The sequence below is a fragment of the Kogia breviceps genome, chromosome 4, assembly GCF_026419965.1.
Source record: "Kogia breviceps isolate mKogBre1 chromosome 4, mKogBre1 haplotype 1, whole genome shotgun sequence".
Classification (NCBI taxonomy): Eukaryota; Metazoa; Chordata; class Mammalia; order Artiodactyla; family Physeteridae; genus Kogia; species Kogia breviceps.
The window spans coordinates 109,978,795-109,993,896 of record NC_081313.1 but is presented as its reverse complement, the minus strand read 5'-3'; the positions used below and the strand labels follow the sequence as shown (position 1 = coordinate 109,993,896).

The window sequence follows — 15,102 nt, the reverse complement described above, 5'->3', positions numbered from 1 at the left end:
GGAATCCTCCAACAAGTAAAATACACAAAAAGGATAAGTTCAGCAATGGTAAGAGCTATGAAGTCAATAAATCAGGATGTGACCGCGACAGCGAGTGGTACAATTGGGGACCTCAGCCATTGGAGGGGGGCCTCCACATTCCTCAGACACTTCTTGCCTGCCCACAGTGCCCTCCTCCCATTCAAGTTTAGCTCCCTCATCCACACCCCACCACGCCCCCTTCTGAAGGAACGCCACCCAGGAGGGGGCTGGGGGCAGGTGCATTCAGGTGGGGCTTTTCCGAGGCCGGTTTTCCCCCGCTCCCGCTGGAACTTCCAGAGGGCCACGGACCCGCGACACTGGACGCCCGCCCGTCCCCCTCCTCCTCCCCCATCCGCAGCCTGCGAACCTCTGTGCTCCCGGCTTGGTTCCCGGAAACTCCTTGATTTCCCTGTCGCCTCGGCGTTTGCAAGAAAGCGAAACCCAGGCCCCGCCCCACCGCCGGCTGGGGGCTGGGGGACTGGGAGCTGGGGCCTGCGTGAGGGGCCGGATCCGAACTGGGCGGCCGGAGCGGCCCTTCCCCCACCGGCAGGGCCGAGGCGGAGGTGGGGAGCCCTCTGAGTGCCTGGGCTCGGCTCGGCGCCCACCCCCCGCGGGCACCGTCCCCAGCGGCCCAGCACCACTCGCGCCTCCCACAGGAAAGCTGCAAGTCTAACCCGATCGCTCTGGCTGCATCGGATGGCGGAGTGCCCAGCGAGGGAGGGGACGCAATGCGGCCTCCCTTGCAGCAACTTAGAGGTGGGCGCCATTTCTGTGCGCCTACTGTGTGTCCGCCAAACCAGGGAAGGGGCGGAGGGGCATTTACAAAGAGCTCTGCACCCCGAGTGTGGCTAGCTTCATCTTGGGAGGGCGGGCACAGCGAAGTTTAGCAACTTGCCCGAGGTCACAAAGTATGTAGCTGTAGAGCTGGCTGCAAACCTGTGGCCCGCAGCCAGAGGCTGGGCAGAGAAGGAGGAGGAAGTGGCCCAGCAGGCTGCCGGCAGGTGAGCCGCCTGGCACGGGCGGGGCAGCCAGCTGGGGAGGGGGAGGGGCGGTCCCAGGCAGCCACCCGGGCCGCAGGACTGGAGGCTTTGCTTTCTCCCTCCTTCCCTCCCTCCCTTTCCAGGAAGCCGGCCAGTCCGGAGCCGGCTGCTCACCCCAATTCACCCCCAGCCGGGGCCGAGCAGGAATGTGGAAGTTGGCCGGAAGGGCTTGGGCCCCTCTCCTCCAAACACACCCATCTCAAGCCCGGTCAGCGCGAGCGTGGGTCACCTGGCAGTGAAGGGCTCCAGATCGGGACTCGATTACCCAGGTTGAAGTAGGGGTGCTGCTGCCCCCATAAAGGCCAAGAAGCCTGCCTGGGACGCTGGCCGTGGTGCAAGACCCATTTGCGTGGGGGAGGAGGGTGCTGCTCCCATCCAGCCCTACTCCGGGTCACGGCCGCCGGGCCTGGCCACAGAGCCTCACTCCCGCCTCGGGGCCCCTTGGGGCGGATGGAGGGCCGAGGCCTCTTTCCTCCCAACGCAGTGTTTATAAGAAATGAAACTGCACAGGGCATCAGCGGCAGCCCACACTGACACCCCGCTCCCCCTCCGGGGTTCCGAACAGCCCAGAGCGCTGGAGCAATTCTCGGCCCACTCTTACATCACAGGACCCCTAGTGCTTTTCCAGCCAGCTGCAGCCTCCCACTCTGCGTTTAGGATTCTTATAACAGCACAACGTTTATTCTGCTGTGTCATACACCATTTTTGCCGGAGCTGCGAGAGGGGAGGGGCTAGCCTCGTGCCCCAGCACATCCCCAGGGCCAAACCTGTAGTTGACCCAGAACAGGAATGCCATTCATATTTGTTGAATGAATTAAGAAATGACTTTCTTTATCTATAATTAAGCTCCTTTCAGCCAGGGTGATGACGCCTAGATTCTATCTTCAAGCTTTTGTTGCTTTCAGATTATTTTATGCCTGACTTTGTGTTCTGCACTTGATAGTTCAGGACTGCCTGCCTTCCAGGTTGCTGTGAAAATAGAAGATGGCTGGGAGGGACTTTTAGCATCGAAGAGAGCCCTCCCTCTGGACCTGGGAGGTGGAACGCCTGCTGAATAATTTGGTGCACCGAGGAAGGTTTCCATAGAGGTGATCTTGCCCCCAGCAGCCTGATTGCAGAAGTCATCTCAAAGGAGGTCTTGCCAGCCAGTCAGCCTCTTCTGCCAACCCAGAAAACCCCAGAGCCTAATACAGATAAATTGCAGTAAATTTACCCTCATTGAGTGATAGTATAGATGGGAGGTATCCTTTGAGTGAGGCCCTGCTCCAGAGCTAACCCCCAGCTAACTCCAGCTGCAGTATAAGAAACCCTCTCAGGTCTCTTGCAGAAAAATGCACTTTGGGACTTCCCTGGTGGTCCAGTGGTTAAGACTCTGCACTTCCACTGCAAGGGGCACGGTTCGATCCCTGGTCAAGGAACTAAGATCCCATATGCTGTGTGGCCTGGCCAAAAAAACCAGCAGACTTTGTTCCCCAGAAGGTCACCACCCAGAAGGTGATATATGGAGAAAAGAAAACATGAAAGTTAAGGGCTAGGGGGTTTTGAGGAGGGGAAGGATTTCTGGTTGGCTGCTTTGGAGGTGCTTCATAGAAGATCAGGCATTTGCTCTGGGCCTTAAAACTGAGACTGAAATTGAAGTGCGGCAGGGCGGGGGGGGGGGAATGGGAGGGGGAGAACTAAGACTGAGAGAGCAAGGGGGAATGGCAGGTGAGATGAGTGTTGCTAAGTATCCTAGGAAGTCAGGGATGAGGAGCAAATGGAAGAAGCAAAGATGGGAAAAACACAGTGTGTTCAGAGAATGGAAATACAGTGAAAGGTTCATGCTTTACTGTGAACACATGTCCTTTGACTAACATTTTACAGTTTAGAAAGGAGTTTGATAGTCTATCTAATTTCATCTTTGTAACAGTTAGGACAGATGTGCAGAGAGTACCTCTATTTTACAGAAGAGAAAACTGAGACCCAGAGAGGGACAGTAACCTGCCTAAGGTCACACAGCAAATGGCAAAGCACAAGAACACAGCTTTCAGACTCAAATCCCGTGTTCTCTTTCCACCACATGAGACTCCTAGACTCTCTTTCCACCGCCCTGTAGTTACTGCCAAGGGTAAGGGAGTTGTGGGAAAGAAGGTTGGAATGGGACCCTTGGGACCAGAGTTAGCAGAGAATTGAATGTGGGGCTAATGAGTCTGAGGGAACCACAAGGCTCCTGTGTGGACCTGAATGCTAGGGAGGTCATCAAAGTTAGGGAGATAATCCTAGTGCAGAGGTGCCTGGCAGGGCAGGCCTGACAGGGAGGGAGTCTCAAGGGGAGGCTGTGGCAACAATAGTCTGAACCTGAAATGTGAAAGCAGGATTTGATTGAGGCAAGGAAGACCAGAGGACCAGGTGAGGCAAAGAGGGGAGGAGGATGGCAAAGACTTCTCCAGAGAGGGAGCTGGAATTAGGAAGAGAGAAAGCTTCTGGGGCAGTGTGGAAGGGGGAGGTCAAAAGTTCTGCTTGCTGTGTGTGAATCTGTGGATAAGGTTGTAAGGGAGCACCCAGAAGGCAGCCAGAGCTTGGATTTGGAGGTCACCTGCCCAGAGGGGATGGCTGGAACTACAGAAGATGAGTATTTTGAGTCAGAGAGGGGAAAGGGCCAGCCCTGAATTACTAAGAGAAACCTGAAAAGCACAATATATATTCTGTCCAGCTTCCCAAGGAATGTGTGATACATCTTTGAATGGGATTCATCAAGAACAGTTACAATAAAAATTTGAGATACTTAAACAGGGGTTAGCTTTATTTCACTGATTTGGAGTGTAGCACCCACAATCATCATAAGCAGATTCTTATAGACTTCAAGATTACATAAGAATCCCTAAAGTTAAAAGTAAAAAAAAAAAAAGCAAAGAACACTTCAAAAATGCAAATGACAATTTCACTGGTAAATACTAACACTGGGGAATTTCTCCCTAGCAAAAAATTATGATGTGCGCAAAGATTTAGCTACACAGTGCTGTTTGTATTATGAAAAAATGGAAATAACCTAAATGTCCTACAATAGGGGATTAATTGGGTAAATTTTTATTTATCCTTATGATAGAATAATATGTATCTATTACAAATGATATTGCAGAAGTACATTTCATGACACAGAAAGATGCTCATTATAGATATATACAGATGATTATGAATTAAAATAAAGTTCTTGTTTTAAAGCACTTTTTACACTCTCCTGTTGCCTTCACAGGGTCAATTCCTGAGACCACATGAAATGCAAACTTCATTTCCCTAATCTCACTCTGAATTCTCCAGTGGCTATGTCAGGTTCTTAGGGGGTAGGACAAGTACCCATTTGCTGCACAGAGAACAGACTTCGCAACTCAGGAGCCACTTGTTTACTGCTCTTCTTGCTCAGAAGGTCTTGGTTTCTGTAATGCATTCCCACTCCCTTCTGTCACTTAAAGCACCCCAACCCTTCTCCCCCCTTCCAGGGCCTCAGCACCTTCCATTTTGCTTAACACCCAGCTAGACTCATTCCTCACAATTTTCCTGCCTTTCTGCCTCTCCTGGCTCCTGCACCCATCAGTATCTGGGAGACAGCTCTGACCCATTCCTGTTGGTTTCCTGGGAACTAAGCTTGGTCTTGGTCACAGCATCAGAATCTGGTGCACCATTATTGGATTGACCCATCCACTTCCTCTGTGGGAAGGAAGCGCTAATGTGACTGACAGATGGAATGCTGTATCAATGTGTCTGTTTATAGCCTGCAACACTGCAACTGGGTGCCACTATGGAGGGAGAGCTGGGGTGACAGGAGTGACACAACCAACCTAGCCTAGAAGAATGATTTACCTCTGAATCAGCAGCTTGATGGGGTTGAAGGAAGAAGCCTGCTGTGCCAGAGTTCTAGATAGAAAAATGAACACTCAGCCCAGCGTCTAGGAGTACAAGTAGGTCAAGGTCTAGTTGTAAGCCCAAGAGTTAAATAGCTTCCATTCCCAAGGGGCCTGGGACCTGGGCTCCCCAATCCTTTGGCTAGACCCAAGGCCTTGGTCAGACCTAAGCAATTCCCCTATGGGGCCCAGAGATGACACTTATGCTGCCACCGAGGGGCTCCCATGCAAGGGCCACATGAGACTGTAGACGTGGCCTAAGGCAGGAGTGCTAGGAGGAGCCAAGGTTAGCCCACACCCACCTCAACTCAGCAGTCCTGGCTTCTCTGAAACCCTTCTCCCTTTGTGGGGCAGTCCCAAGGGTGTAGAAGGAGGAGGAGAAGCAGAAGAGGTCTCTCCCTGGTCACTATTAGACTCTGGGCAGGGACCTCACAAACCATGCATCATCTGCTGCCCAAGTAGGGCATGATGCTTTACAGACATCATCTCTCTGTCACTGCAAACCAGCAAGGTAGGGCTATCGTTATTTTGTAGTTGAGGAAACTGAGGTCCCTAGTCCATTGGCAGGCTGCGCCAGCAGCGGCCAAGCTAGGATTTCCTCTCGTCTTGGCAGCCCCAAGCAGGGCAGGCTTTCCTTTACTTCTCCAGGGAAGGTGAATGACCTGGAGGTGGGTCATCACTCAAAAAGGGGGCAGTTTGAGAGCCAAAACCCTCCCTTCTTGACACCCCATTAACGGGCTTGAGGAAGCAGGTAGGTTTTACGGGGATTCAGTCCTGGCGTCCACTCTGAAGAAGGCGCAGCTGCCCGGATGACCCCCTCACCGGGGCTGGGGAGATGGATGTCCCCAACCCCGGGAAAGGAGGGCAAGGAGATGGACAGACGAGCTAGCAGGCTGGGGGAGTGCGGAGTGAGGGGAGTAACTATGGGCCGGGGGAGTTTGACTTTCCAGGACAGCTTTCTCCTGGGCGAGCTGGTATGGGGGTGGAGTGGGAGCCGGCGGGGCGGGCCCGCGTTCGCCCCGGGGCGGCGGCGCCAGGCCGGAGGGGGTGGGGAGGGACAGCCGCCCTGTACTTCCCCTTCGCCTCTAGCTCTACAACAGCCTGATTTCCCCGAAATGATGAGGCGGCGCTGGCCAATGGGCGCCCTCGCGGCTCTTTAGGAGGCGGGGCCCGGCCTGGGCTGGGGGAATCCCGCTAAGTGTTTAGATTTCTCGCCGGCGGCGCTACCCCGGCAGAGCGCGCCACTCCTTCGTCGAGGCAGGACGTGCGCCCAAGCCGGGCGGAGCAGAGGCCAGCGGGAGCCGAGCCAAGCCGAGGCCAGCCGTGCCCAGCGGCTCAGCGACCCAGGCAACCTCTGCCTTTTCACCGTTCCCATCAAGAATCGCGCTCCCCGCGCCCGCTTAGCAGCCCTCGCCGAGCCGGGACCCTTGGGCGCCGCCGCTGAAAAGCGCTTGAAGCCGAGGTGAGCCCGCCTTCGCCGCAAGGGGCACCGGTGGCGTCGAACAAAAGCGTGCGGGGCACCAGGAAGTGGGGGACGAAAACCCCAGCCGGGAGAGTGGCGGGCTCGCGGCGTGGCCTGGGCCCCCGCTTGGACTCGGGAAGGCGCTGGAGGAGCGGCAAGCAGCTGCGCGGGGAGGGCGGGCCGCGGCGTGGACCGCCCACCCGGCCGCGGTTGCCCGACCCCGGCCGCTGCCGCCCCTCTGTGTGCGCGAAGCCGCTGGCGGCCTCTGGGTGGCCCTGTGTGTTGGTTGCGCGCATCCACGAGCCGTGCGGGGGACTCGAGTGTATGTCGGCGCGTGGGCGCCCTTTGCTCCCGGCGCCGGCTTTCGGCGGTCCCAGCTCGCGCCCAGGCCCCAGGTTTCAGGCTGTCTATGCAGGGGGCGGGGCCTGGGGCCTGCTGCCCTGGATGGTTGGAGGACCTCCCGGGACCGCGGGAAGAGGCGCCACAGGTGTTCCTTGGGCCACTTCGTCCGAGGAGGGGAACCAGGACGGAAGGGTTGGCGTCCGGGCCTCTACACTGTGACTGTCAGGGAGGCGTAGAATAGATTTGGGGGGGGGGGTGTCCAGGATGTAGGGTGACTGCTTGTCCATTAGGGAAGGTGCACATCTAGTGGCAACAACTCAAGCAGGAAAATTTTTTGGCATCAAGCAAAAGAAGCCCCTTGCTTACCAAAGGATTTGGATTTTGGGAGAAAAGTTCTGGTATTTAGATATCTCTGTTTTGTCTCTTTTCCTGCATATATATCTTGAAACTAACACATGCATGCCTGTCTCCTCCCAAGACTGTCTAGGAGGGGGTGAGGGAAGAAGCATTTTGCTCAAGATGGTGAAAAGATTTGGAGGGCGGTTTTATTCCAGAGAAAGCCCCCTTCCCCATGATTGTAGTACTTGGTATCTGGATGAGGGCAGGGGAGGGTAATTGAATGACCTTGGGTGGGGCAGGGTAGTGCCCAGGGGCTGCTCAACAGACTCCAAACAGGAGCCTTCTGTCTTCTCTTTACAGCCAACATGCCCATCACTCGGATGCGCATGAGACCCTGGCTAGAGATGCAGATTAATTCCAACCAAATCCCAGGGCTGATCTGGATTAATAAAGTGAGTGTTACTCTTTGGGTTTTTCTGCCACTATTTTAACCCATGTTCTTTAGGGGACCAAAGCTTCAGATGCAGCTCAAAAAGGGAAGTGATAGGGAGCAGACAGATGTATTTCCTAGTGGATCCTGCAGGGAGTGTACAAGACCCAGCCAGGGCCCCACTGGCTGACTTCTGCCTGCCTCCCTGGGCATCCACCTGAAGGCACTGACAGTTTTCCAGCAGCAAGATTCTCCCAGCATCTGCAGGGCCAAAGTTCTGGTCTCTCCTGAGGGAGACCTCTACAAGCACACACAACATTCTAGAGGGCTCCAGTCAGGCAGAAAAGTGGGCACTGCTGGCAGGAAGGTGACTGGCTCAGCAGGCAACCCAAGAATTAACCTTGCACCAGTTGTCCAGACCCAAGAGGCCTCTTGCTGGTGCACAAAGGACAACATAGACCCTGCAGACTTAGCAGTAATAATAGTATTCATAATAACAATTAATGCTTACTGTACACTTACTATGAGCGAGCATGGCACCATGTTATGTTACTTACATTGTGTCATTTAATCCTCAACATAGCCCTGTGAGGTAGATTCTATTAATATCTCCATTTTCAGATAAGGAAACTGAGGCACTGAGAAGTAGATGATGAGATCACACAAAAAGTGATAAAGTCAAGATTTGAACCTGAGCAGTCTGACTCAAAAATCCATACTGTTAACCACCAGTAATGATAACAGTGAGACCGTAGCTTTTATATTTGTTACTGTATTTTTTTCATTTCAAGGAAGAGAAAACAGTGAGGGACAAAGAGGTATAGTGACAATGCCATGGTCACACAGGTAGTCATCATCCAAGTCTGGCCCTGGGCTCCCACAGGTATATGGCCAGGACCCCCTGTGTAGGAGCCAGTGGTCACAGTTGTCCTGAGCAGCCCCATCTAATGAACTGACTTCTCACTTCCATGTTGGTGCTGACAAGTCTGAGAGAAGCATCCCAGGGTACTCTGTATGGGTCCTAGCACATCTGTAATAGGCAGAAGGTCTTTGCTGAGCTGATGATGCCCTAGCTCATCAGAACCCAGAGCCCCTTCTGAAAGATCTAGTGATGGAGTAGCCTGTTTAAGCCATTCTCAGGATGGTTCAACCCAAGCCAGATGTCAGGGTGAAAAGGGGAAGTCAGCCTTTTCCCAGATCTGGGGGGCTGGGCAGATTCAGGCCAAAAGCCTGTGGTCTTTGAGCTGACACGGTCTTACACGTGTGTGTGCTTGTGTGCTGTATAGGAGAAGATGATCTTCCAGATCCCATGGAAGCACGCTGCCAAGCATGGCTGGGACATCAACAAGGATGCCTGTCTGTTTCGGAGCTGGGCCATTCACACAGGTGTGTGCCCTGGACTCCAGCTTTAAGAGGGGCAGGGAGGAGATAAGAGTAGGTACTTCTCTTAACACAGAGGCTCTTCACTGGGGTCTCTGAGCTCCCTGAGATGTTGTACAGAATTCAGGGGTGGGCAGGGAGCAGACCTGTGTTTTGGGGGAGAGGGTTCATCATTTCAACATGTTCACAAAGGAATTTATGAAGCCAAAATCTTAGAAAGTGTGGCTTCATGGAGTATGTGGCTAGATTAAAGTTCTCCCTGGCAAAAGCAGTTGTGAGCACGGACACTGAAAGAGATCTAGGCCTTCCTTTTTCTTGATGCTGACCAATAGTCCTGGGTCCAAGGCCCATCTCGGACCAGTCAGCCCACCTATCAGTAAATATTCTTTGATGCCTACTCTGTGTCCATTCCCATGTTTGGAACTATCAAATAAGCCCCAGTCCCTGCCGTCTGGCTGCTGACAGCCAAAGGGAGACTGGGCATGATCTGTGACAAAGATAGCACTTTGGGGCTTGGGCTGTCTAGTGCTTCTGGCTAGACCCTTTGCTGAGGCTTGCTGGATGTATTTGAGCCAAGTCTGGGCATTGGAGAAGCCCAGAGCCTGCACAAGTGTCACCCAGGAATACCTGCTGGTTTGACCACTGTGGATCTCTGGCAGCATGAGAGCTCAGGGGTACTCTTGTCTTTCTCCTTCCAAGCCAGGGCACAGCTGAGGATCCCCACCTATAGTCCTGATGATCCTCTTCACTTTCCTGCCCACTAGGCCGATACAAAGCAGGGGAAAAGGAGCCGGATCCCAAGACATGGAAGGCCAACTTTCGCTGTGCCATGAACTCCCTGCCAGATATCGAGGAGGTGAAGGACCAGAGCAGGAACAAGGGCAGTTCAGCTGTGCGGGTGTACCGGATGCTCCCACCCCTCACCAAGAACCAGAGGAAAGGTATCCAAGGGCTCTGGGTCCTGGGAAAGCCCTCAGGGAGAAAGGGGAGGAGGAAGGAAGTCAGCTGGGGCTGGCATGCTTGCCTGTACCAAGGTTGACAGTGTATCTGCCCCACAGAGAGAAAGTCCAAGTCCAGCCGAGATGCTAAGAGCAAGGCCAAGAAAAAGGTGAGTATGATCCTAAGCAGCTAGCCTTTGGTCACCTGAGAGTCAAGGTGGGCAGTAGGAGTGCCCCAGCAAGCCTGGGCCTAAGCTTCTTTCTCCTACAGTCATGTGGGGAATCCAGCCCTGATACCTTCTCTGATGGACTCAGCAGCTCCACCCTGCCTGATGACCACAGCAGCTACACAACTCAGGGCTACATGGGGCAGGACTTGGACGTTGAACGAGCCCTTACTCCAGGTAAGATGGGCCGGGTCTGGCAGGGGACCACATAGGTTGGTGGGATGGCTCTTTCTCTTGGGTCTAGGGGGCACCGTGCTTGTAGATGGTGACCTGTTGGAGCAGGCTGCGAGTGGGGGGGATGCTGGGTTGGGTGTCCTGGCAAACTAAGAAAGCACACAGCTCTGACCCTCAGTTTCTGCTGTCCTGAAGCACTGTCGCCGTGTGCCGTCAGTAGCACCCTCCCCGACTGGCGCATTCCAGTGGAAATTGTGCCAGACAGCACCAGTGACCTGTACAACTTTCAGGTGTCGCCCATGCCCTCCACCTCTGAAGGTTCGTGTCTCCGGGGCCTGGCCTGCCTGCCTGACCGTTGGGATCCAAAGAGGGGTTTCCTGAGGGAGAAAAGATGCTCAGAACTCCACCCGGCACTGAGCTGACTGGTGGGCTGGAGAGAAGAGGGAAGAGGGGGGAAGAGGTGTGGCTTCAGGGTTCAAGAGGCTGAGTCAGAAGGATAGTGTTCTGTTCTGGAATCTTCATGCAAGGCAGATATCCACTGGGAGGCCAGCATGTGTGTGCACATGTGTGAAGGGGTAGGGGGACTTGGTGGGGCTGGCGCTGCAGGCTGAGCCTGGCTGACTGACCTCAGCCAACCTCTCTGCTGTTCCCCATCCACAGCTGCAACAGATGAGGACGAGGAAGGGAAATTAACCGAGGACATCATGAAGGTAAAGCCCCTTCCTTCCTTCTTCAGTGCTCTTTTGAGGTGGCTACTTCTCAGTGAGGGGAGAGAACCAGTGAGAGCTTCCACGTTGGAGGGTAGGCAGTTGCTGCTGTGACCTGTCTGCTTGCATGGTCCTACAAGTGTCACATCCATGTGGCTGGGGACCACTGACCTCTTTGGCTGGTGGGAAAGACACTGTGGAAGTGGGGGCAGGAGGGAGGCTGGGTTTCTGACATGCTGTCCTAGGGCCTCAGATAGCTCTGAGTCAGCCAACATCAGTGCCGGGTCCCTGGCCCGTGTCCTCCGCCCCAACATGCCCCAGTCCTGTTAGTTTGGGAAATGCACATCAGGTTTCAGTAATCAGCCTTTGGGATCTGTAATATGATGGCTTTTTTTTTTTAAGCAAATTATTCTCCAGGTTTTTTTCTGCTTCCGTTTTTAAAATAAATGTAAAAAAGTTTTTGTAGTAGGTGTACCCAGGCTCTGTTCCATCAGCACAGAAAATGGAGACATGGGCATAGTTCCTAATCTCTACCTGAAATTTCTAGGCATCTTTTCTTGACTTAATATGTGAACCATTGCTTTAAGCCACCCTCCCAGTTGGTATGTCCTTACCCAGTTGAGAGGGAAGTCTTGGAGATTCTATGCCAGAAGGTAGATGTGGGAGTGTCGGCCCAGGGCAGACCCTCACCTCCCAGGCCCCTATCCTAACTGCACTCCACGTCTATATCCATTTGAGAATGTGAAAATGGCCAAGGATGTGATCCTGGCTGGGAAGCGTTGGCTCATTGAAGGCAGACCAGAGGGTGAGTCTGTACTGGAAGTGAGCCGATGGCTTCTTATTTATCTGTCCCCAGCTCTTGGAGCAGTCAGGGTGGCAGCAGACAAGCGTGGATGGGAAGGGGTACCTGCTTAATGAACCTGGGGCCCAGCCCACCTCTGTCTATGGAGACTTCAGCTGCAAGGAGGAGCCAGAAGTTGACAGCCCTGGGGGTAAGAAGACCCTGGATCCATATGGTTTCTCAAAGGGAAAACCAAGTAGCGGGTGGGGAAGGCTTGGGGGCAGGGCCAGACAGCAGCAGGGGTAAGGTATCCTTGTTAAATTCATCTGGGTACAGACAGCTTGCAAATTGGTTGCTCCTTCCAGCTTGCAAATTGGTTGCTCCTCCTGCCCTCAGGTTTGCCTAAGATTGAGGCTGCCATGGGGTGGACAGCAGAGGCTGCTGTGTCTGTGGCCTTCATGGATAGGGCTGGAGGGTGGGGGGAGAACACATCTGCCTCCCCACCCCCAATCCTCACACAACCTTCTTCACATCTTCTAGGGTATATTGGGCTGATATCTTCAGATCTGAAGAACATGGACACCAGCTGGCTGGACAGCCTGCTGCCCCCAGTCAGGCTGCCCTCCATCCAGGCCATTCCTTGTGCACCATAGGTGGGCCCCTGGCCCCCTTTTACTTCTCTAGGCAAGCAGGACCTGGCATCATGGTGGCTGTGGTGCAGAGAAGCAGGAATCCTATGGCCCCTTGATACGACAAAGTGTAACCCCACTGCTGACCAGGGATGGGGCTTTCCTCCTTGGGACAGTGGCCTCTGGGGGTCCGGTAGGCCAGGGTCTGGGCTTATCTTGTGGGGTAAAGCTGGCCCTGCCTCCTGGGAAGATGGCGTTCTGAGACTGGTGTGTCAGGTGGAGGTGTCAGACAGGAGTCAGCCTCCAGCTTTTCCCTCTGAGCCCAGCTGCCTGGAGAGGGTCTTGCTGTCACTGAGCTGGCCCAAGGGAATGGACCAGTGACCTCAGAAAGCACAACACCAACTCCAGGGCTGGCTCTGCACTAAGAGACAATTGCACTAAGTGAATCCTGTTCCCAAAGAACCACCTCCCTTCCTAGCTGAGCCCTGGGGACTGTTCCAAAGCCAGTTAAATGTGAAGGAAGAATGGGGTCCTGTGGGGACAGTGCCCCCTCTGCCTCAGAGGAGCTCTGCCCTGCTCCCTGCTTAGGCTGAGGGGCTTGTGAAAAAACCTGGCACTTTTTCTTGTGGACCTTGCCACATTTCTGATCAGAGGTGTACACTAACGTTTCCCCCAAGCTCTTGGCCTTTGCATTTATTTATACTGTGCTTTGCTCTGCACCCACCTGCCCGCTCAGGCAGGCCCCCTCAGGCAGGCCCCAGCAGTCCCCAGCAGGCCCAGGGAGGCAAGTGTGAGTGTGACTTTTAAAATTGAAACATCATCTGACCACTAAGTCATGTGTGACCACACATGTACATGCGTGTAAATATGTACATTTGTCTTTTTATAAAATGTTAATTGTTTATAAGTGGTGTGGCCTTTTACTTAGACATAAATTATAGATGATTTTACTTTTTGTAGACACATTCTGATGGACTCATTGTTGGCATCCTTTCTGAGCTTGCCTTTGGGGTGAGGGGTGATGTGCACCTATTGTGAAATCCTTTCAAATATGTTCATGGAGAAGGTGGCAGGAGAAGGGACAGTCATGGCACAGGGATATGCTCATGTAAATATAGTCACTTGCCCATGGCTTTATAGCCAGAGCTATGAGTTGAACTTGGGCTCCTGGGGCCTGAGGAGTGTTAGGTTTTGAGTTCTTCTGAGGAATGTGCCATAGACTCGAATGTCCTGCTAAATTCAAATGCAAGTGTACTCCAGTGCTGCTCCAAAAAGTTAACAGTTGGCACAGCATGGTCACTGGCAATCAGAACAGACACAAGCCCCCAAAAGGTTCCCGCGGCCTGCCGTGGCGCCAAGCAGTACTTACTGTCCATTTGCTGCAGTGACAAGAATGTTCTCTCTCTGCACTGTCCACTGCAGTAGGCAGCGGCATACTTACATGTGCTAACTGAACACTTGAAATGCGGCCAGTGCAATGGAGGAACTGGATTTTTTATTTTTTTTTATTTTTGTCTGTGCCACGAGGCATGCGGGATCTTAAGTCTCCTGATCAGGAATGGAACCTGTGCCCCCCTGCAGTGGGAGTGTGTAGTCCCAACCACTGGACCACCAGGGAAGTCCCTGGATGTTTTATTTAATTAGTTAAAATTTTAAAAGCCATATGTGGCCAGTGGCTACCATATTGGACAGTACAGGTCGATACTGGATTGGGAGCAGATTTGAGGGGGAGAGGCTGGGGTGGTTGGAGGACACTGGGGACAGGGGTTTGAGGCTATTTACCTGACTGTTCAAAAGTATTTTACTATTTTGATAGCCAATAATAACTGGTGCTGAATACCAGCCTGCAGTGTGCTGTGAAACAGCTCCATGCTGTTTTCCATGTTAGGAAAACCGTGGATGACCTTACATGAAGTAGGCTTCCTTCTTCCACATCTTTTCAGGGTTCTGGCTGGGCTAATAGAGATTCACAGCATCTCTGTGAAGGGATATCTTTGATCAGAACAGTGTTTCTGAAAACCACAGGTTGGGAATCACTGATATAATGGCAATGAAGGGTCTCAGATAAGAACCAAGTCACAGTGTCTGAGAGGCAGAGATCTGGAAATAGGCTTTTCTCATTTCCCTCCACAGTCTGGCCCTGGGGCTAAACAGCACCCAAAGCAGTAGGCAGGCTGGCCAAGGGAAGCCAGCAGGCATCACTAGCATCGTCTAGGGAATGAGGCCATGGCAGTGAAGGGGTCACTCAGGGAAACCAAGCCGTGTGGACACATCTTCCATATTCTTGGTCCCAGAAACCCCCTTGTAGGGCCTGGCCATCTGGAAGGAGTGTGGGAGAGGGAAGGCTGAGTGGGAAAATAATGGAAAAAACTGGAAAATGGGCAAAGTTCAGACGTTCTCTGCAAAGTTTGGGAAGTATTGTTCCCTGAACAGCAGGTGGCCCTCCTGCTGGGTAGACATTCTGTTTGTGGATGCCTGGATAGACAAGTCTCAAGCACTGCCCATCAGAAAATCCACCTGGATTTTTCAAGAGTTAGCATCATCTGGGGGCCAAAGGGGAGGGATAAGATGACTTTTCCCAGCTCTTACAGGGCCCCGCCCTTACTGAGGAAAATAGGATGGGGAGGCTAGCCTCCTATGGCTTCTAACTGGGGGCTTGGCAAGGTCTTCTAGTACGTGGCTTTTCCAGCTAAGGATGGTTGGGAGTGGTGTGAAGTCAGGTAGAGTAGACCCAGGAGGGATGGGGAGGAAGGG

The 15,102-nt window shown here is 53.3% G+C and overlaps 1 protein-coding gene across 5 annotated transcripts; it reads left to right on the top strand.

Annotated features, from left to right (window-relative positions):
* Positions 1-6,102: 6,102 nt before the first annotated feature.
* On the top strand, positions 6,103-13,255 carry IRF1 (interferon regulatory factor 1). Of its 5 annotated transcripts, none has more exons than XM_059063374.2 (10): positions 6,103-6,401; positions 7,443-7,534; positions 8,799-8,898; positions 9,657-9,833; positions 9,951-10,000; positions 10,102-10,234; positions 10,427-10,549; positions 10,892-10,941; positions 11,795-11,930; positions 12,260-13,255. In XM_059063374.2, the coding sequence occupies exons 2-10, from the start codon at positions 7,448-7,450 to the stop codon at positions 12,370-12,372; spliced, it is 969 nt and encodes a 322-aa protein (XP_058919357.1). In that variant the 5' UTR covers positions 6,103-6,401; positions 7,443-7,447; the 3' UTR covers positions 12,373-13,255. The 5 variants fall into 5 exon arrangements, 4 of the variants coding, with proteins under 4 accessions (XP_058919357.1, XP_058919358.1, XP_066887688.1 ...); XR_010840225.1 differs by having other exon boundaries at positions 6,136-6,401; positions 10,427-10,656; XM_059063375.2 differs by lacking the exon at positions 7,443-7,534 and having other exon boundaries at positions 6,125-6,401.
* Positions 13,256-15,102: the final 1,847 nt, after the last annotated feature.

Coding starts and splice junctions, on each gene's coding strand:
- IRF1 (XM_059063374.2), top strand. CDS start 7,448: ATGCCCATCACTCGGATGCGCATGAGACCCTGGCTAGAGATGCAGATT. Junction 7,535..8,798: donor GGCTGATCTGGATTAATAAA/GTGAGTGTTACT, acceptor TGTGCTGTATAG/GAGAAGATGATCTTCCAGAT. Junction 10,942..11,794: donor TAACCGAGGACATCATGAAG/GTAAAGCCCCTT, acceptor ATCTGTCCCCAG/CTCTTGGAGCAGTCAGGGTG.